The sequence below is a fragment of the Hemitrygon akajei genome, chromosome 30 (genome assembly GCF_048418815.1).
Source record: "Hemitrygon akajei chromosome 30, sHemAka1.3, whole genome shotgun sequence".
NCBI classification, from domain to species: domain Eukaryota; kingdom Metazoa; phylum Chordata; class Chondrichthyes; order Myliobatiformes; family Dasyatidae; genus Hemitrygon; species Hemitrygon akajei.
In genome coordinates, this window is record NC_133153.1 from 28,593,971 (window position 1) to 28,615,351 (window position 21,381).

Consider the following 21,381-nt stretch of genomic DNA (forward strand, 5'->3'; position numbering starts at 1 on the left):
GTCATATGCAGTTCCAGCAACATCGACACTGGAAGTCCAGAGAAATGGCAAAGCCTAACTTTGGACGCAAGCCCAATGCACTATCCATAACAAAGTTCCAGCCTTAAGAATTGGCTGTAGAAAACTGTAAATTCAAAAAACTGGCAGTCTCCACATCAATATATCCCATTGCAGGCAGCATGGTAAAACAAAATATCACTTCTGATAGCAAAACTATTGAACTGAAAAGTAGCTTTAGAAAAATAGCTGGAGTTGGAAAGGCAGCTAATCCATTCATTTTGCACAATTGCATTTTGACATATGACTTTATCATCACCACACAAAGCCCTGGTTTATGCATGACACTTACTTTGACTCACTAATATTTCCTGCTTCTCGCTACAGCACTGGCTCAGTGGCTCCTTCACCTTCGATTCACAATATCATTACTTCACATCCTAATAAAGAGGCCGAAGCTGACACTCCAAGGCAGAACTGAGGATATGCTGCAATGTCGATCGTGTTGTTGTTTAGACTTAGCATCTACACTCCCGGGTTCCATTGCACTATTCCGGAGAGCAGGGAATCTTTCCCTGACCAAAATTCAAACCGGGAAGATGGCTGCTAACTTTCTGTGTGCAAGCTGATTCTGCACTTCCTACACACTTACAGTGACGTGTATTTATAGGCATCAATGACCTAAATTGAGATCATCAGCTCCATCTTAAATGGGATGACAAGACCCCAGATTGTTTTCTGTGCCTTAGCGAGGACAGCTTTGATTTCAGGGTTGTGGGTGGGTTCATTAATGGCATATACACAGACCAAACATATAAGTGTCTGTGGAAGGCGGCATGCTTGCATGGCGGTTAGCACGATCGCTTTACAGCACCAGCAGTAATGTCGTGGTTTGATACCCACCACTGTCTGTAAAGAGTTCGCACATTCTCCCCCATGACTCCGGGAGCTTCGGTTTCCTCTCGCATTCCGAAGGTGTATGGTTAGGGTTAAGGTAGGTAAGTTATGGACATGCTATGTTGGTGCCAGAATTTGATTTGACACAACTGGCATAGTCCACCGCATGTTTCTTTGTTTTGATGTACATATGACAAATAAAGATAAACTTTAGATTAGAATTTTGTTTTCAGTTACAATTCCAGCATGAATTTGATCCAAATTCTAAAGCAGACTAGGCTTTGGAAGTGTGGCAGTAGAGTCAACTCCAAAAGAAATCAGCCCCACTGATGCGTTAATGAGGCAGGAAAGCTATACCAAGACTGTTACCCATCTCTCTTATTAATGCCAGCTAAAGAAGGGATGGTCACACTGCCCTGATGTATTTGTAACATGTAATGTAATATTGCTCTACAACCCACCCCTTGTTCTTGAAGCCTTCATTTGTCCTCTTTTTAGAATCAGTGTGAAGGAGGCCAACTTGGGTATATGATGCTCCCAATTCATTCATTCTGTTAGTCCCATTTCCTCCCTCTCCCCTTTGTCCCACAAATATTTTTCCCTGAAGTACTACTTTAATTCTTCTGAAAGCCCTGAATGATGCTGTTTCCACTCATAGGAACAGTTCCACATCATAAACATTCTCCATGTGCAGGTTTCCCAACCTGGGATCCATGAACTCCTTGGTTAATGGCAAAAATCCATGGCATAAGAAATATTGGGGCCCCCTGTCTTAGTGATAAAGATTTCCCTTACATCTCCCAAATATCTGTTGCCTCTAATTTTAAATCTGTAAACTTTGAACCACCAACCAACGACAACCTATCAGTTAACCTATCTGAATCAGTTGCAGTCTTGTTTACATCTAAACCTTCTTTGCTCGAAGGAGAAAGGGCCCGTTTCTCCATTTCAACCTTACAGCTGAAATTGCCCACCCCCGGAGTTGTCTGGTGCAGTTTTGGGCCCCTTATCGCTGGAAAGGATCCAGAAGAGGTCCGTAAGAATAATTCCAAGAATGAAAGGGTTAGTGCATGATGGGTCCGGGCCTGTGGTCATTGGAGTTTAGAAGAATGAGAGGGGATCTCATTGAAATTTATTGAATATAGGTAGAGTGGGTGTAGGGACAATGTTTCCTATAGTGGTGGATTCTTGGACCTAAAGGCACAGCCTCAGAATAGAGGGACGTCCCTTTAGAACAGAGGTGACGAGGGATTTCTTTACGCAGTGGGTGGTGAAACTGTGGAATTCATTGCCACAGGCAGCTGCAGAGGTCAAGTCATTGGGTATATTTAAAGCAGAGGCTGATAGGTTCTTGATTAGACTAGTCATCAAAGGGGTTCAGAGAGATAATAAATCAGTGGAGCAGACTCGACGGGCTGAATGGCCTAGTTCTGCTACTATGTCTTATGGTCTTAAGGCTCTTATGAGTTAAAACCTCATACACACATATAATAAGTGCAAGATGCACTGTCAAGGACACTTGGTCAGTGAATGCTTTCAGGAAGCGTTATAAATGTAATTATTGTTTAAAGGACATCAGCAACAGACACATAAAACCTAATGGATCAAACTGGATCTAAATACGTGGAACAATTAGCAAAGCTTGGATTTTTTTTTTTTGATGCTATTTGCTTTACAAAGCAGGTATAATTCTTCACTTCCAATCCATGTCAAATGACAGACATTTTATTCTCAAGGGGGATCTAGAACTAGCTGCTCATCTTAAAACTGCTGGTTTGCCGCGGCCTTTGCTATTATGCAAGTAACCTTGACCGATAAAGTACGGCTGCGTCACAAGACATTGATCTATCTGCACAACACACAATGTTAAGTCAGCCTTCCTGGGTTCTCCAATAAAAACTCATCATTTCTGAGAATGATATTGCCAGAATGCGTCTGCCACCTCCAATCAGCAGTAAATCAAATTTATTTTATAGGAGTAAAACTTTATTACGTGAAAGATGAGATATAATTTAGAATGGTCCCAGTGAATGCTGCCTTTGCAGTCTAATGGTCCTTGTGATTAGGTTTTTCTTTGCTGCATCTCCGTCTGGTATGAGGCGGCCATGGCACAGGATCGAAAGAAGCTGCGGGAAGTTGTGAACTCAGTTAGCTCCATCATGGGCACCAGCCTCCGTGGCATCCAGGACATCGTCAAGAAGTGATGCCTCGAAAAGGCAGCATCCATATTTTAGGACCCCCCTTCCCTCTTCTCATTGCTACCGTCAGGAAAGCCTGAAAGCACACACTCAACGATTCAGGAGCAGCTTCTTCCCCTCTGTCATCTGATTTCAGAATGGACATTGAACTCATGAACACTACCTCACTACGTTTTTGCACAACTTATTTAATTTCACTATTTTATATTAGCAAATGTGTGTGAGTGTGTGTTTACGAGGCATCCATTAGTCTCGTGAGACCATGGATTTGCGCCTTGGAAGGTTTCCAGGGCGCAGGCCTGGGCAGGGTTGTATGGGAGACCAGGGGTTGCCCAAGCTGCAATCCTTCCCCTCTCCACACCACCGATGTCGTCCAAGGGAAGGGCACTAGGACCCAAGCAGCTTGGCACCGGTGTCGTCGCAGAGCAATGTGTTGTTAAGTGTCTTGCTCAAGGACACAACGCGCTGCCTCAGCTGAGGCTCGAACCAGTGACCTTCAGATCACTAGACCGATGCCTTATCCACTAGGCCATGCGCCAACACATGTGTGTTTGCTAATTTACTATAATTCATAGTTTTTATTATTATGTATTGCATTGTACCGCTGCCACAAAAACAACAAACTTTACGACATGTGCCAGTGATATTAAACCTGATTTTGATTAAATAAACATCATTCTTTGAGGAGATATACTGTATCCTTAGGAAATGGGGTGGGAGGAAAGTTTAGACCAGCATATGAAACTTAATGGTCTTGGTCTTTATTACTGGTCTTTACTGTGGAAATTGCATTTCTGTTTTAAATAGAATCCAGAAAGGGAGGCAGGGACATTTCAATGTGTTCAAACAAGATCAAGCAGTGTGTTATTTTTAAGACAGGAACAACTAATATGGCACCGAATGATGAAAATCCAAAGGGTCTTATAAAACATAGGTAACATCATTATTCGTGTCTAATACACACTCCAGACGCAGAACTGGTTCTTAGTGAGTTTGTATTTAATCTCCACGACACTTATCAGAAAGTGCTATGGAGTTTATAGATCCTTCTCTCCTCTCTGAATGTCTTCAAAATTAAGAAGAGAAATGGCTGGAAATGTTGTGCAGTTGGCCAGAATATCCAGTTAGATATTTGAGCATATTAATATATTGAGATTAAAAAAGTGTTTGGTTGAACTGAGAGCTTTGTCAGATCTCACCAAAGGAAAGTAATGAATAAACGACCCTAAAGTCGGTCTTGATTCCAAGCATAGGCCTAGGCTATGAGGTCAGGTCCAGAGATTCTCCTCCCTGAAGGACATCAGTAATCCATATAGGGTTTAGAGTCACTGTTAGTAATATCAGTGGTCTGGATTTGAGGGTGAGTGGAGAATGAGTTCAGTTTGCTTCTGACCCTCAAAGTAACTCCATATTTAACCACTGCAAATCTGACAGGGATAACTCACTGCACAAAGCCAGCTCTGTTCACAATGGTAATGCCCCACAAACTTTATCAGCATGCTAGTGGTGGGGGACTTAGGTGGAAGGGGTGGCAAAAATTTTCTGCAGAGATTTAGAGAACAAGCAAGATATGACCACCCCAGATTTTTTGGATGTTTCTAATACAAAATATCCATGAAAATGTAATTTATATTATGAAAGATCTAAACAATACCTTCTTTTGGAAATTTTAAAGAAAGTAAAATATGTCTAGACATGAAAAATTAAACAAATGCTGAATGAAAATTTACCTTTTTCCCTCCGAGTGTTCCTTCTATTTAAATTGGTCATGGTTTAAGAGAAAATCTGAGACTTTCACACTCACTTTGGTACACTGAACTTGAATGCTACATCCATTTTTTAAATCAGTTTGTTTAATAAACTTCAGATTTCCAAGATTACTTGAAGGAATTTGACTTGATCTTTAAATTTTTTTAGTCCAGAGCAATGATGGAAGGCACCTGGGAACACCAACTTCTGTAAGTTCCCTGCTGAATTACATTTAAGATATGTCACTGTTCTTTCTATGTTGCCAGGGCATAGTACTGGAACAGTCCATCCAACGGCATTGTGGGAGTACGTTCACCAGAAGGAGTCAACAGTTCATCACCACTTTCTCAAGTGCAATGAGGGATGGGCAATAAACGGTGACTATCCCAGCAATATTCACACAACATAAATAATTGGAACAAGTATTCCCACTGTGATCTCAATTATGATATAAAGTTCACATTTGAAGCAGTAATTTTGTTTAATACATGGACACTGAAATACTTGGCAGCACAGTGGCATAGTGGTTAGTGTTACAGCACCAGCTTAAGATTGAGATTCAATTTCTGCCAGTCTGCAAGGAGCTTGCACTTTCAGCCCCTGACCGCACAGGTGCTCCAGTTTCCTCCCACATTCCAAAGACATACAGTTATGGTGAATGAGTTGTGCGCATGCTATATTGGTGTTGGCAGTGACACCATCACAATCCTTCACTTATTTGTTATGATGCAAGTGGTGCATTTTGCTGTATGTTCCAATATATATGTGATAATTAAAGTTAATCTTTAATGTGTAGCTGAGAGATGAGGAATTTTAATTGCAGTATCATTTTAAGTGAACCCTGGACCTCTCTGTAGCTTCCTATATATTTTTGTTGAGTACCCTACATCCCTCTGCTCTGAACAGTGGCTTCAGACACTAACTGCATTGTTACTCTTACAGAGACAGTTGGAGAAGGACACAACTAATGAGTGAAGAAATCATGAGGAAACAGAAAACAAAGAGATCAGGTTCAATATGACAGCGAGGAGAAATTGAATGATTTTATTTGACATGGCCTGATAATAATGATAGAATGTCTAATGGTCTCATGCTCACATGTGACTTTATAATTCACTCGCATAAATCATTATCAACAACTTGCAAGTATATAGAGCCTTTAACATAGAAAGATGTCCCATGGTGTTTCACAGGGGCAGAATCAGATTAAATGGATTTTAAGAAAATATCAGATGGGGAAATCAAAAGCTTGATCTAAGAGAACTGTCTTAAGGTAGGACTGTTATTTGTAGAGTAAGAGGGGATTGCAGGGACAATTTCAGATCGTAAAGATAGCAGGAGTATTGGCTGCCTGAATGGAACGGGCAGTGAGCAGTACTGGTGGAAGGAAGTGGCAATGCACAATAGGTTAGTGTTTTCATGTTGGAATAAAAACACAAGAAACATTTCAGTAGTGAGCCATTTGGTTCATCAAGCCATTTCTGCCATTCAGATGATTAGATGGCTAATCATCTAACTCATTTTTACCTTCCTATATCATTCCCATATTTGTGGAGTTCCTTAGCATCTATAAGTCAGTTGCCTACTTAGTGACTAAGGACGTGCATCCCTCTAGGTTAGGAAGAAATCCAAAGGTAACCCCTTGGGTGAAAAAGCTTCCATTCATCTTAGTTCCAAACAGCTCCCTGCTTATTCTGAGCTGACCACCAATTCTTAATCTCCCCAGCCAAGGGAATGATTCTCCCAGCAACTATCCTTGTAAACCCTTTTAAGAACTGGAACATCTCGCACCTCTTTGAGCTCTGGGTGACTTTGTTAATTTCTCCTCAAAGGACAATCTCATCATCCCAAAAAGCAACTCTTTCTAAGTATTAAAGCAACTCTTTCAGAAGTTACAGATTTCTGTAGTTAGTTGAAATACTGTTCCCTAGGAAGTAGCAGAGAGTCGAGAGTTGAAAGTGATGGCTGTCCCAAACCAATTGACGTGGCTGCTATCAAGTGTTTTCTGGTTCATCAGACACTGACATTCTAATAGTTGGATGTAATAAAGAAGTAATCCTCTAACTAGCTTGCCGGCTGTGTGAACATTAACCATACATTCTGTTTCCATCATCCCCTCATGTACATGGGATGGCCCATTAATCATGTGAATAACTAAGATTTACTTTAGTTATAAGGATGAGATTTGTTGGAAGCAATCAAAATAATTAGAACCGAGTTACGGGGCAGTTACTCACTTTTTTTTAACTCAGTTATTTATTGATTAGTGAGTGTCAACAGGCTTTGGATTTATGACACTGCGAAGCCCTTCCTTTACAAGTATCCATTGTTCCCACAGATCAGTGAAAGACTGAATAGGTTTTTTTTATATCCACAGTTTTGTTAACCCTTGGACAGAATCAGCAGCGTGCGTAATACAAAAGTACATTTTTTAAGGTTTACTCATCAAAACTTTGACTTTTCTGCTTTTAATGAGAATTAGATTTACAGAGAAGCAGCCAGATGGCAGATGATGGAATATGTTGTCAGATTTCAGCCTATATAGGACAATGGGGTCTTTAATTAATGAGTCTTCAATGAGCATCCCAGCCAACTGCTTATCTGGGAAATGCAATATTTGATTTGCACATGTCATTGTAAATTCACGTGGGGACTGTTCTAGTCAATGACAGACCTGCATCTTAAGTTGGATAAACAGCTGGGGGAAAAGTTAAATGAGAGGCAGTTACTGTCCACACTCCCGGCTCGCTAAGCTCTGCATTAAATAAACATCGGATCCCTTCTTCTCAACACTGACTTTTCTGCTGACACATAACTGTTCCTCAGGCATGGCACCTCATGATGTACTGAGATCTTGAGGTATACATTTGGTGTTATATTGTGAACACTTCGTTGGAGATTTTCTCCGGTCATTCAAACACAATTTGAAATATGTTTGCAAAATACAGCTCAGCAAGGGGTACAGACCAAGAGAAGTCCTTCCCAAAACTTTTTTTGTGATTTGCTATACCAGAGGTATTTTGGTCTCCTTGTTACTTTCATACATCAGCGACTGAGCTGGCCTTAACTGCATCTTCAGTGTCAATGCCGCGTCTTTGCCAGGCCAATTAATTTTAATTCCCAGGATGGCAAATCTGTCCAAAGTTGCACTTGGTAAGTGTTAGACACTCTGGCATCAATTCTTTCCAGCTCATTTTCAGTCTTGGTTCAGGGAGTAATGGAGGTGAATGGCATATACATGGCAACAAGAAAAAAAATACTATTAACGGCTTGCTTCCCTTTCACAACAAAAAAAAACTAAAGGTGGCTCTGGAATAAAAACATAAAGGATGTGGCATTTTCTTCAGCTCCTCAGCATCTACAGATCTTAATGGAATGATGTCAAGTCTTTCGATAACACAAGCCAAATGAGAGAGAATTTGGGATGCACTGTCTAATTCAGCATCTCTGACTGGCTTTCGACAGGTCACATGATTACTGTTAATCACTGCCACTTGTAACTTGTTCCCAGATTACGTTTTTGAATTGGCACACATGATGCTCCATGTCAAGGTTGGAGACATATTTGCCAAGATTCAGTGGCCAGAGCGTTGTCCAAGTAGGCTTCCAGACTTTTATTTCTTTTCCCATCTTTTGTCCAATTTGCTAGTTTGGTGGAATTCCATGTTCACAGAGAATAGTATGGATAAGCTTGGTTGAGTGAACATTGCTTCATTGTCTCTCCATTTTAGCATAAATGTGATTCGTAGAACATGAGGTTAAAAGCTTTCTGAATGTGAGAAATTGGGTCAGCTTTGAAGAATTAGAGGATGAGGTTGCTAATCCCACTCTTTGCCATTACTTAAGTCCAGTCCAATTGTCTCTGTGCTATGGCCTCTGTCCTTCACTCGTTAAGTTTATCAGAGCACAGCTATTTCTTGGTATAAAATGACCAACAAAATATACAGGAGCAATAAAACAGCACAGCTGAACATTTGAGAAACCCTCCATAACTTAAAGCCCATTTCAGGAGTCCAACATCTGACGCACAGTTTTGAACTTAGACACATCCTGGTGAGATTTAAAGTTGGCACAGCTTTTGACATCAGATTAGTACTCAGTACAACCATTGTTCATCTCTAGACTGCCAACTGGCAATCAGAAAGAAGAGATAGAAGTTGCTTCTGTGAGCCTTCCCTCAATTTACACTTGTTTCCTCTGCAAGTCTTCCCCTTGAAGAAGCAGTTGACCGGCTTGGTGATCATTGATGGTACTCAGTGAACTTATGCTGCAAAGACCAACGTTATTGTTATGCTGAGGAGATTTCTTGCTTCCAACCATAGTGAAAAAATGGTGTGGCCCAACCCAAGTTCTTTTGGCTAGATCACAAAATCTTTTTCCTTCCACAGAGCTGCTTGCGGCTTCATCCAAGGACCAAATGAATCAAAGGATGGCTACAGATAGTGGCAATGGGTGATGGGCTCCAAACTACCTGGCAAGACAGTCCCATATGGCTTCAACTATTGACCATCACTCCAGGATAATTACAGGATCTGCAGAAAAAATCTCCATTGTATTTCAAATGCATGTCACATCTACAGACTCTTTACTGGTAACTTGGAGGACAACAGTTTCAATTGGAAACCCCTTCCTGAAGCAGGACATGTCTGTGACTCATTACTCTATGACCTGTCATACAGGAAAAGAAAAGTGTAACCTATTATCACCTCCACAATATTAATATGGAGTTCACTTCTATTTCTTAGAAAAAAAACTTTGCTGAGTTTTATAGCATAGAAATAAAAATAAAATGAAAACATTTGTGTCTAAATATACAGATGGATAATGCACTTAGCTATTTAAAGCATCATAACTGTAGCACACAACTTGGATTGTTGACAATAACTTTAAAATAACAGTTGATTGACAAAAGGTACATAGAACTGGCCAGGACAGCAGGCGGATTCAATCTACACCAAGCGATTTGTGAACGTATGCAACCATTGTGGCACCTGCCTTAACCACTGGGTATTTTAGCTCAGTACCCCCAAGAGAGATGGTTGGGCAGCTCTTCTGCTGCACTTTCTCAGGTTTGTAGAGACATCCTTTACTGATATTATGATTTCCCTCAAAAGGTTTAAGAAGTTCCAAACATTGTTGATCCTTTGGAAGAGAACTTGGAGTGATCATCCAAACGCTGTTGAGGCTAATCCTGTCCAGGTCTGAAGTCACCGCAAAGGGACGGCAGCTCCACAGCAGACCTGCTCACCGGATGAACTATTGAAGCAAGCGTAGACCTGGGGGCTGCATCCTTAATTCAGATTGAGCTTTAAGCAGGCTGAGGGAGCAGTTTGAACCCTCCTGGGTAATCAGGCTTGGAAGTCGGATAATCTTAATGAGCTGGTGGACTTTGCACTGCTCTTAAGCTGTGTCCTCCTTCACACGGAAAGGGGGCTGTGGTGTGCCAAGGTTGCACTAGCCTGGAGCGACTCTGTTTGGAACCTAAACTTCCTTTCCATTGCAACAACCTTCTGGGTGCAGGTACCAGGAAAACCGCCTCCAAAACAACTGTACATTTTATATACAGCAGGCACTTCACTTTTTGAATTTCCCAAATGAAGCCAAAGTTTACTGTTGGGATTAAGTACATTCAGGAGGGGCGGAAACACTTAGCCCACTATCCTAGAATATCCAGGTAGATGGGGGAGGTCTTGCCCAGAGCTTGCAGAAGCTGATGAATGTCTTTGATGCTTAGCCTCTGCTGGGGCTCTCTCTGCCAGCATCCGAGCATGATGTCATATACCTCCTTGGGACAGACTCTCGGCCTCTCCAGCACACGCCCTTGTGTGATGCATTCGATGACCTGCAATTAAACACAACTACTTTTAGTTTCTGATATCAGCTCTAAATGCTGTGCTCTTGTGTGATGAACGGGGCTGCCGCCAGGCAGAATTTGCTGGCGGTCTCCAAGGAGGCATGTCTTGGAAAACATGACAGTTTCTGAAACAGATACTGACATGTATTGCCCACTGTTACACTGACCCACTCACTGTCTGGATCACTGCCCCATTTAGAATGTGGATGCAACCCCTGCAGTTTCTGATTTGGCAAGCAACAACTCTTCAGTAACTGAACACATGGTACTATGCTGTCTTTATTAAAAAAATCAAGTTTCAAACTTATTGAAAAAAAAACAAATGGCTGGAGGATCACAGCAGGTCAGGTAGCATCTGTGGAGGCGAGACCCAAAACATTGGCCATCTCTCTGCAGATACTACCTGACCTACTGAGTTCCTCCAGCTTTTGCTTTGGATCCTAGCATCTGGAGTCTTTTCTATCTTCAAACAACTTATATTTGTGCTCTTTCTGGGCTGGATTGGTATGTTAAGTCATATTAATTTTTGCCCTCCTTACTTATACAGGAATAATGGGACCTTACATTCATATAGCATTCTTAATGGAGAACAACATCTCAACAGTACTCATATTTAGCATTGACTCAATGGGCCAAATGGCCTCCTTCCATTTGGCAATAATATTATGATTTTAGAGGTGTTATTATACAAAAATCAACATCTAGAGGGTATTTTTAAATCCTCTTAAAATACTAGAAATGCCCAGACATCATCCCTGATGAAGGTGTCAGAGTTCATCATTGAACTGTCCATTTTAATTGATAATATTATAATTATAATTATAAAGCACCTGGCTGGAAGCCCAAGAGGAGTTTATTCATCATATACGCCGGGAAATCCCTAGATCCTTCTTTTTTAGCACTTCAGGAGTTAATATTGCCTAGTAAATGAGTGGCCCATATTAGATGGGTAAAGGAGAGCATCTAGCAAAGGGTTAACACACCAAGTGAAGCAATGGTTAGCTGTCAAGGGGTCTAGTATACCCCAGGGAGCAACAAATTCAGCTGCCAGATCTCCTTAGTTTTATGATTTGGTAGTTTAACATTTTACAAGGATAAACTTGGCATTGCAAGTCATGACACTATTGACTGACCATCAAGGTTCCCGGTAACCCAGAAACAAAATACAAGCTGCTTGCTTGTGACAAGTATGGATGTTGGAGTGGGCACACCCAGCTGCAACATCAGAACACTATTTTGCAAAATAACAATAGCGCAGATAAAGAGAGAATCTGATCTGAGTACAATCACCCTCCTGATTCCATCAGGCTGATAATCACCATAAATAAAATGGGCATGGATGCACTGGAACTGAGAGAATGATGAAACTGAGATCTAAATGACAAGAAGGGAAATTAAATCCTTGTAGCCTTATGAACAATATGGTTCATTCTTCCTCTTATTATACACATGCCACCAATTAAGGTAATTAATTACATTTTAATTTGGAGCATATTCAGCTGTGATTACCTGCTCACCAGTGTGACTACCTGAACGACACAGTGAGTCCCAAAGGGAAGGTGGCACTGTGGGATATAGGAGGTACTGTGGAGTCAACCATTATCGATGCCGCTGTGAAAAGCTACTGCAATAACAGTGTTATATTTTAAAGCTTAATTTTTATGAGCCAAATCCTGCAAGGTTATGAACAAAATTAACCTAACGATGAGCCGATTGCTCTTCTGTGCTGTAAGTTCCTATAAATCTATTCTAGTCAATAATGTAGAATGTCTAAAGTCCAATAAAGACGTACAAAAAAGCTGGATGAACTCAGCAGGTCGGGCAGCATCCGTTGAAAGAAGCAGTCAACGTTTCAGGTCGAGACCCTTTATCAGTATCTGACAGTGTACTTTGTGTTTAAATTCCAATAACAAGGGTGGATTCAAGCAAGGAGGAAATAGTGGGCAAACAAAAACTGGATCAAACCGAATATTTTAAAGAGTGTCTTAACCAACAAGGGGGAGGTGAACTGAATGGTTTAAGAACATAGATTATAGAATATTACAGCACAATACAGGCCCTATGGCCCACAACGTCATGCCAATTTTTTAACCTACTCTAATATCAATCTAACTCTTACATGGTAGCATAGTGGCTACAACAATGCTTTACAATACCAGCAATCTGGGTTCAATTCCTGCTGCGGTCTGTAAGAAGTTTGTACTTTCTCCCCGCGACTGCGTGTGTTTCCTCCAGGTGCTCTGGTTTCCTCCCACAGCCCAAAGATGTACCAGTTGGTAGGTTAATTGTAAATTGTCCTGTGGTGAGGCTGAGGGTAAATGGGGGGGGTTGCTGTGCGGTGCAACTCAAAGAGCCAGGCCTGTTTTGCACTGAATCTTGATAAATCCATATGCCTAGCTAAGAGTCTCTAAAACATCCCTAAAATGTCTGCTTTTACCTCCACCATTGACAGTGTGTTCCATGCACACAACACTTTGTGTAAAAAAAAACTACCTTGGACATCCCCCTAACATTCCCTTCCTTTCTTACAACATTCCCCTCTTTTAAGGAGGGAAATACAGAGAATTTTGCTTAGGTACTTCTGGGACTAATAAAAAAAGGTGGTAGGATCTAGAATCAGAGGACTGGAGAGAAAGTTACAGAGTGAAGATGAATGATGTTACAAGGGAATTTAACCAATGAGAATTCTAAATGCCAGATGGTCAATGGAACATGGGCCAAAAATAGTATTCAAGCCCAAAGCTTAGAGATTATATCCAGTGGCAAAAGCACTTGTGCCCAAACCACACTTACAAGTTGTTTAACAAATATTTTGATGTGATACTGATTATTTCCTGTTGAAAGCTTGCTAATCACAAATTTGAACACAAGAGATACTGCAGATGCCTGGAAATCCAGAGTGGTACACAAAATGCCGGAGGAATTCGGCAGGTCAGGCAGTATCCATAGGGAGGAATAAAGAGCCAATGTTCCAGGCCGCGAGCCTTCATCAGGACTTGCAAATTTGGATCAGGCACTTCCTGGTGAGATTCAGTGCCAGATGGACTGACATTTACCTGATGTTTTTTGTGCACACAATGATATATCAACATGCACAATGCTCATTCCTGCCTAACTGATGGAAATTTAGCAAAAATGTCAATCTGTTCTCCTTGGGTTCATAGCTCCCAATGAAAGAAGCAAACACTTCATCAACTCTGTAAGGGAAAATGAATTCAAGGGGTCTCTACTGGGAAGTCAATGTGTGACAGTTCATGTTAGGCTACCTGAGTTTATTAGTTTATAAAGCACCTACTTTCAGTGGCCACTTTATTCGGTACCTCCTGTACATGATAAAGTGGCCACTAAGTGTACGGACATGCTTTTCTGCTGCTGCAGCCCATCCACTTCAAGATTCAACATGTTGTGCATTGAGAGATGCTCTTCAGCACTCTACTTGTACCATGTGGTTAAATAAGTTACTGTCGCCTTCCTGTCAGCTCCATCTGGCACCAACAATCATTCCACAGTCAACTGAGGTCACATTTCTTCCCAATTCTGATGTTTGGTCTGAACAACAACTGAACCTCTTGACCGTGCCTGCATGTTTCTATGCCTTGAGTTGCATTCACAGGCAGGTGTGCAGGTGTACCTAATAAATACACTGAGTGTATTTCATCTGCTTACAGCTGAGACACTTCCTCCAGCTGCTGCAAGGTGCTGAACCCTGTTTTTAAAGGCTTGGAGCCACTGTCTCATGGTAGCAGACCTGCACTGATAATTGAGGGTGCAGTCGATGGTGTGCTGCCAGAACTATGGCAGTCTTTGTTCCAGTTTCTCCGGCTGGCATGGGGAGATTTATTTAAGGCCATAATTCCTGATGGCAAAGGAACGGCAGCTGCAATCTCTGCAGTGGTCCACTTAAATTGTTTTTTCCCATCCTAATGATTTTTTCTAAGATAGTTTTTTCTAGTCTACTAAATTTTAGATAATCTCTCAATTGGATATCCGCATTAAATGGAGCACCTATTCACCACATTCAATCATGGTGAGCTCCAGTTTCTAGACAATTGAGCAATGGGAGATAATGAGAAGGTTGTGAGAAAGCTGAATTTAAGGAGTACACAAATTTAAACCTGATTGGGGCACTTTAAACAGATGCATCTCAGATGAAAAAACAAATATCTCTAATATGCTTAATTACCTCAGGGTGGAGCCTGTCTTTTGGAGCATGGTCTTCATAAGAAATTTCACAGTCAAAGTGAAGGGTATTATGATACCTCTTCTCCTCACCTGCCTATCACCTCCCCCTTCAGACTCTCCTACTCTCCATTTCACCCATGGTTCTCTCTCCTCTCCTATCAGATTCTCTCTCCTCCAGCCCGCCATTTTTCCTGCACACCTGGCATCACCTTCTAGCTTGTCCTCCTTCCCCTCCCCTCACCTTTTTATTCTGGCAACATCCCCCTCCTTTCCAGCCCGAAGCATCAATTATTTATTCATTTCCATAGGTGTTGCCTGACCTGCTGAGATCCTCCAACATTTTATGTGCATTGCTTTGGATTTCCAGCATCTATAGAACATCTTGTATTTATATATAGCCCTGACGAAGGGTTTCGGCCCAAAACATCAACAGCGCTTCTCCCTATAGATCAGGGGTGTCAAACACATTTTAGGTCACGGGCCGGATTGAGCAAAATGCAGCTTCATACGGGCCAGATGAGTCGGACGCGTGCAAACGCAGCTTTTGTTGCCTCCATTTTTTCAGCCTGCTCTCATGTGTCTCAGTCTCTGCTATAACTACAAAGTGTTTCACTTTACAAATTCCGTTTCTTATGAAGAAGACTGCCGAGCAAGACTGCCGAATAAACACTAAAAACCCTGAAAATCTGGTACCTGAATAAACTCAGCATTAGCCATATCATATGCCATAGACGCTTCAATTACTGGGGCCAGCTTTAATAGTAATTAGATATTATCTCGCGGGCCAAAGATAATTCCACCGTGGGCCGGATTTGGCCCGCGGGCCTTGAGTTTGACATATATGCTATAGATGCTGCCTGGCCTGCTGCATTCCACCAGCATTTTGTGTGTGTTGGTTGAATTTCCAGCATCTTCAGATTTCCTCGTGTTTGTATTTATAGTGTATCCTGCTATATTCTTTCGTAGCTCTCCACCATGTTCACAACTACACCTATGTTTTGTTGTCTGCAGATGTACTAACCCATCTACCTATTCATTCAAGTAATTTCTGCACATCACGAACATCAGAGGCCCAGCACCAGTTCCTGCAGAACATCACTGGTCACAGACCTCCAGGCAGAATAATACCCTTCCATACTATCCCCCTGTATTAAAGGGCAAGCCGATTCTGAATCCAAAGCCAATGGTGAATACAAAAGCCCAAGTGTTATGGACAGCGTGAGCCTGAACTCCTGCAAAGCAGAGCCTCAGAGTCCCATTCTTTCGTATCTGAGCGGGCAAGCTGTTAATTTCACAGCCTGTGTATCCCTGAGTGGTCTAATGAGCAAGTTAAAAGCATGTTACATTTTGGTGTTATTACTATTACTTATTTCTTAATTATTAGCACAGGATTACACCTTTGTAGAAGTCTGAATGGAGCCATTGACTAATCCACCTTAATTAAATTAATTTCAATTACATCTGCTTTGTTAGAATCTCTGTAACTACACATTTTTTGTTTCTGTATGGCTAATTCTTATCTGCAATTTTCTTCTTCTGAGTGTCTCTCAATTTGTAATCTTTTCCTTTGAATATCCTTCTCACTGCATCGCATCCCCAATCACAAACGTACTTTTCTCCCTTCTCCAAATGCTTACATTTTTAGTGCATTCGCAATATTTTTAGCGCATTTAACAAACTCATCACAGTCAGCTGGGTTCGGCCAGTCAAGTTTCAAGATTCAAGTTTAGACTCATTGGTTGCGCGTATATCGAAACATACAGTGAAATGTGTCATTTGCATTAACAGCCTGAGGATGTGCCGGGGGCAGCTCGCAAGTGTCAGCATGCTTCTGGTGCCAACATAGAAGCATGCTTACAATTTTTAGCAGAACAACACGCAGCCAACATACAACAAGACAGGCCCAGCAATAGCAGAACTTCCTACCACTCTACCTCTCCATCACCAGGACGGGACACCTGATCTTCATCCGAGGACTCGCATTCTCGGAGACTATTGTCCCTCGTAATAGGGGCCTGCTGACTGCAGTCCTTGCCCTCAAGGATCATAGTTTTTTATCCTCAGTGCCTGCCAATCCAACCTCCATCTTCGAAGAATGCTCGCTTTTGACCCAGTCTTTTGTCGAGTTCATTCACTATCATTAGCTAGAGTTATCTCCTGTTGTGTACCAAATTAACTTCACAGTGCACAACCATGTCAATCACAACACCTTGCACTTTGTGATGTATACAAATGACATGAATGGAAATGTTGACAGGTTGGCACGTCTGCAGACAGCAGAAAAATGGGTGCAGTTGCGAACAGAGTGGAGAGCTACGAAAGGGTACAGCAGGATACACTATAAAAACAAGAAGTTCTGTAGATGCTTTCGGGCTGGAAAGGAAGTGTAAGATGCCAGAATAAAAAGGTGAGGGGAGAGGAAGGAGGACAGCCTAGAAGGTGATAGGTGAAGCCAGGTGCTGGGGGGAGAAGAAGGAATCTGATAGGAGAGGGAGAGGATCATGGGAGAAATGGCAGAAAGAAGGGCACAAGAGGGAAGCGGTGGGCGAGAGAGGAGAAGAGGTGAAAGGCCAGAGTGGGGAAAAGAAGAAAAAAAATTAAAATGCCAGAAGGACAAATTGATGCTTAGGCTGAGGTTGGACGCTACCTATATGGAATATGAGGTGTTGTTCCTCCGCCCTGGAGAGTGGTCATGGACGCTATGGACCAACATGTTGATACAATGTAGATCAGTTACAGATACGGGCAGAGAAATGGCAGATGGAGCTTAACCTAAGCAAATGTAGGATTTTGCACATTGGGAGGTTACAAGTAAGGGGAAAGTATATAGTTAATAGCAAGTACCTTAACAGCACAAAAGGATTGTGGGGGGATGGTTCAAGTTCATAGCTCTCTGAAAGTAGCCCTGCACGATAGGGTGAATCAGGCTTTTATCTTCATTGGTCAGGGCATTGAACATTAAAATCATGAAGTCATATTGAAAACTTTGGTTAGACTGGACTTGAAATATTGGGTACAATTCTGTTTGTTCCACCATAGGAAGGATGTAGAAGCTTTGGAAAAGTTGCAGAAGAGGTCTATGAGGATGATGCCTGGATTGGAGCCTATGAACAGTGGGAGACTAGATGAACTTGGATTTTATTTTTTCTTGGAGCATTGGTGGTGTTAAGTTTATTAAACTATGAGAGGTATAAGTAGGTTAGATAGTCAGGATCCTTTTCCCAGAGCAGAAATATCAAATACCCGAGGATGTGCGTTTAAGGTGAGAGTGGAAAGCTTTAAGGGAAATGTGTTAGGAAAGTTCTTGTACACAGAGAGCGGTAAGTATCTGGTATGATTGTGGTGTTTAGGAAGCTTTTAGATAGACTTGTGAATATACAAAAAATGGGGAATGTAGATCATTTGCACACAGAAAAAATTTAGCTTAATGCAGCATTGTGTTTGGTACATTGTGTTTCGAACAGCCTGACCCAGTGCTGCACTGCTGTATGTTCTAACATGCCCTGAGCTAACCAGCCAGATTTTTACCTCGTTGTTTGAGAGCTGGAACCAGGGCTGTTTGCCATAGGTGAAGATCTCCCACAGGATAACTCCGAAACTCCAGACGTCACTCTCGGTGGTGAATTTGCGATACATTATGCTTTCAGGTGGCATCCAGCGGATCGGGAGCATGGTGTGACCACCCACCTAGAGTGCAAACAAGCAAGAAAGTCAGGATTCTGTGAGTCACACAGAAATACCACGGAGAGAGTTCTTTTACACTGTGACCTGCTTCCTGGAGTCCCTGGTGGCAAAGACACAACAGCTGCGATCTCTCCAGGGAGCTGGCGTCGGGACTGCATAGGTCACATTTTACCATCCTACTGAATTTTCAAAGGCAAATTTTCCCTGTTTCACACTTTCTTTGTGTTTTTATCACAAGGTATCCCAATTATAAAAAGCATGGTCAAATATAGAATAATGCAATTTATGTGTTGGCTTGTTTGGTTTCTGGCTCCTCAAATTAAGCACATTTGGCAAATGAGACCTTACCATTGAGTCAGGCATAATGATTACACAATTGACGATGAATAAACTCTGCTGGGAATGTCATTAAAATAGTCATTGCATCACTTCAATGTGAGAACACACAGATTTGTAGGTACCAACAATCTTGCACAGGAACTGACAAAGTTTCTCAAATATTTAACAGGAAACTAAACTCAATAGTACTGCTTCAGCTGATGCTGGTTCACTGTGTGTCAGTTCCTTATCCAGATATGAACTAATTCTCAGATTAGAGGTGGTATCCCTGTCCAATGAACTTGGATGGCAGAGCACGAGTATTTTTAGTGCCGTGCAATCCAGAAATGTTGGTGGTTTCCGGCTGAAGCATCAAAGTTCAAAGTATATTTATTATCAAACTACATATATGTCACCTGATACTACTTTGAGATTCGTTTTCTTGCAGGCCTTCACGGTAGATACAAAGAAACACAATAGAATCAATGAAAAGCTACACATAAACAAAAACGGACAATCATTGTGCAAATAAAAAAATCAAACAAAGAAATAATAAATAAATGAATAAATAACACTGAGAACATGAGTTGTAGAATCTCCCCTCTCCTTCATCGTTTCCTTCCTATTTCCCTCTCACCTTATCTCCTTACCCTTTCTTTCATGGCCTTCTGTCCTCTCCTATCAGATTCTCCCTTCTCCAGCCCTTCACCTCTTTCACCAACCAACTTCCCAGCTCCCTTCACCCCTCCCCTTTCCCGGTTTCACCTATAACCTTCTACCTTGTATTCCTTCGTCCCCTTCCCCACCTTCTAACTCTGACTTCTCATCTTTTTTCCTCAAGCCCTGATGAAGGGTCTCAGTCCAAAATGTCAACTGTTTACTCTTTTCCATAGAAGCTGCCTGGCCTGCTGAGTTCCTCCAGCATTTTGTGTGTGTACCTTAAAAGTGAGCCCATGGTTGCGGAATCATTTCAGTTTTGATGCGAGTGAAGTAATCCGCACTGGTTCAGGAGCCTGATGGTTGAAGGGTAATAACTGTTCCTGAACCTGATGGTGTGGGAACCAGGTGGCAGCAGTGAAAGAGAGCATGGCCCGGATGACGGGGGTCCTCGGTGATGGATACTGCTTTCTTGTAGCAGTGCTCCTTGTAGGTGTGTTCAATGGTGGGGAGTGCTTTTCCTGTGATGGGCCGTGCTATATCCACTATTTCAGTCATAAGTCCTACTAGCCAGGATCTGTATTCCAGAATTTAGTGTTTGCCCTGGTACAGGACGTGTAGCTAGTGACACCAGTTGTGGTGTGTTGCATGGTTAAAGCCTGCGTTTCCCAGGGCCAGGGAAAGACTACCACTTAACAATCTAAAAAAAAATGCCAGGAGCACCAATCTTTGAGTTCCACATTCATTTAAACATCTGCAAAAAGGCTCCCTATAGGGCACTTCACAGGGCAGCTCTAAAACTGGAGGCTGCTCAAAACTCACCCCATCTCTAGAGCATATGGAGAATGGTTTGAAAAATACAAAACATCCAGTGAGCAGTGGTAGTGTGGGTGAAAACACTTTGTTAATGAAAGAGGTCAGAGGAGAACGGCCAGACTGGTCAGTAACTCAAATAACAATGCATTACAACAATGGTGGGCAAAAGAACATCAGTCCATGCAAGACGTCGAATCTTGACAATGATAAGATGGAGTGGCTGGTGGATTGGTGTGAGGGAAACCTAAGACTGAACATGGAGAAGTGAAAGGAAGTCACTGTGGACTTCAGGAGGGTGTAGACCAGGCATCCCCCTCTGTGCGTACTTCTGTAGAGAGAGTTAAGTGCACAAAATTCCTGTGAGCTCACATCATGGATGACCTCACCTGGTCCCTTGATATCCCCTCCCTGAACAAGAAGGCATAGCAGCCCCTCCACCTCCTAAGAAGACTGAGGCAAGCAAGGCTCCCCTCCACATCCCCCATCTCAACTGCGTTTTACAGGAGTACCATTGGGAGCTTTCTGACAAGTTGCATCTCCTTTTGGTATGGGTGTAGTTGAATGTTGCGCCAGAAGTCCTTGCAAAGGACTGTGAGAAGAGCTGAGAGGATCACTGGGGTCTCCCTACCATTCACTGGGGACACTTATCAGGAGTACTGCATATGTAGGACTCATTACATATTGTTATGGATCCCACCCTTCCATCTAGCACCCTCTTTGACTTTCTACCATCAGGCAAGAGACAACGATGCATAAAAGCAAGAACAGTCAGGATGAGAACAGTTTCTCCTCTCAGAGCATTAGGGTTCGGATCTCTTGGCCACATCATATTCAAAGTGTCACTGGTTAACCTCTTCTGTACCTTCCAATATTTAAAATAAATGAACTTTAATTGGTTATTTTTGTGTGATTCATCTGTAGATTTTATCCATACCTTCATAAATTATTGCGTGTTATGAGTACTATTGTGCTTTAGACCTTGGTTCGAAGAAAAGTTGTCTCGTATCTATATACAGTATATATATATGT

At 41.9% G+C, this 21,381-nt stretch overlaps 1 protein-coding gene across 2 annotated transcripts in view; it reads right to left on the reverse strand.

The window, feature by feature from the left end:
- Positions 1-5,871: 5,871 nt before the first annotated feature.
- The window catches only part of LOC140718912 (NT-3 growth factor receptor-like), an 878,600-nt gene continuing 863,090 nt past the window's right edge, over positions 5,872-21,381 (reverse strand). For both annotated transcript variants that reach the window (XM_073033211.1, XM_073033212.1), the window contains exons 16-17: positions 18,406-18,564; positions 5,872-10,683 (exon numbers count right to left, since the gene is read on the reverse strand). In XM_073033211.1, the coding sequence (XP_072889312.1) occupies positions 10,498-10,683; positions 18,406-18,564 (345 nt within the window). In that variant the 3' untranslated portion in view covers positions 5,872-10,497. The remainder of the gene's footprint in view (positions 10,684-18,405; positions 18,565-21,381) is intronic.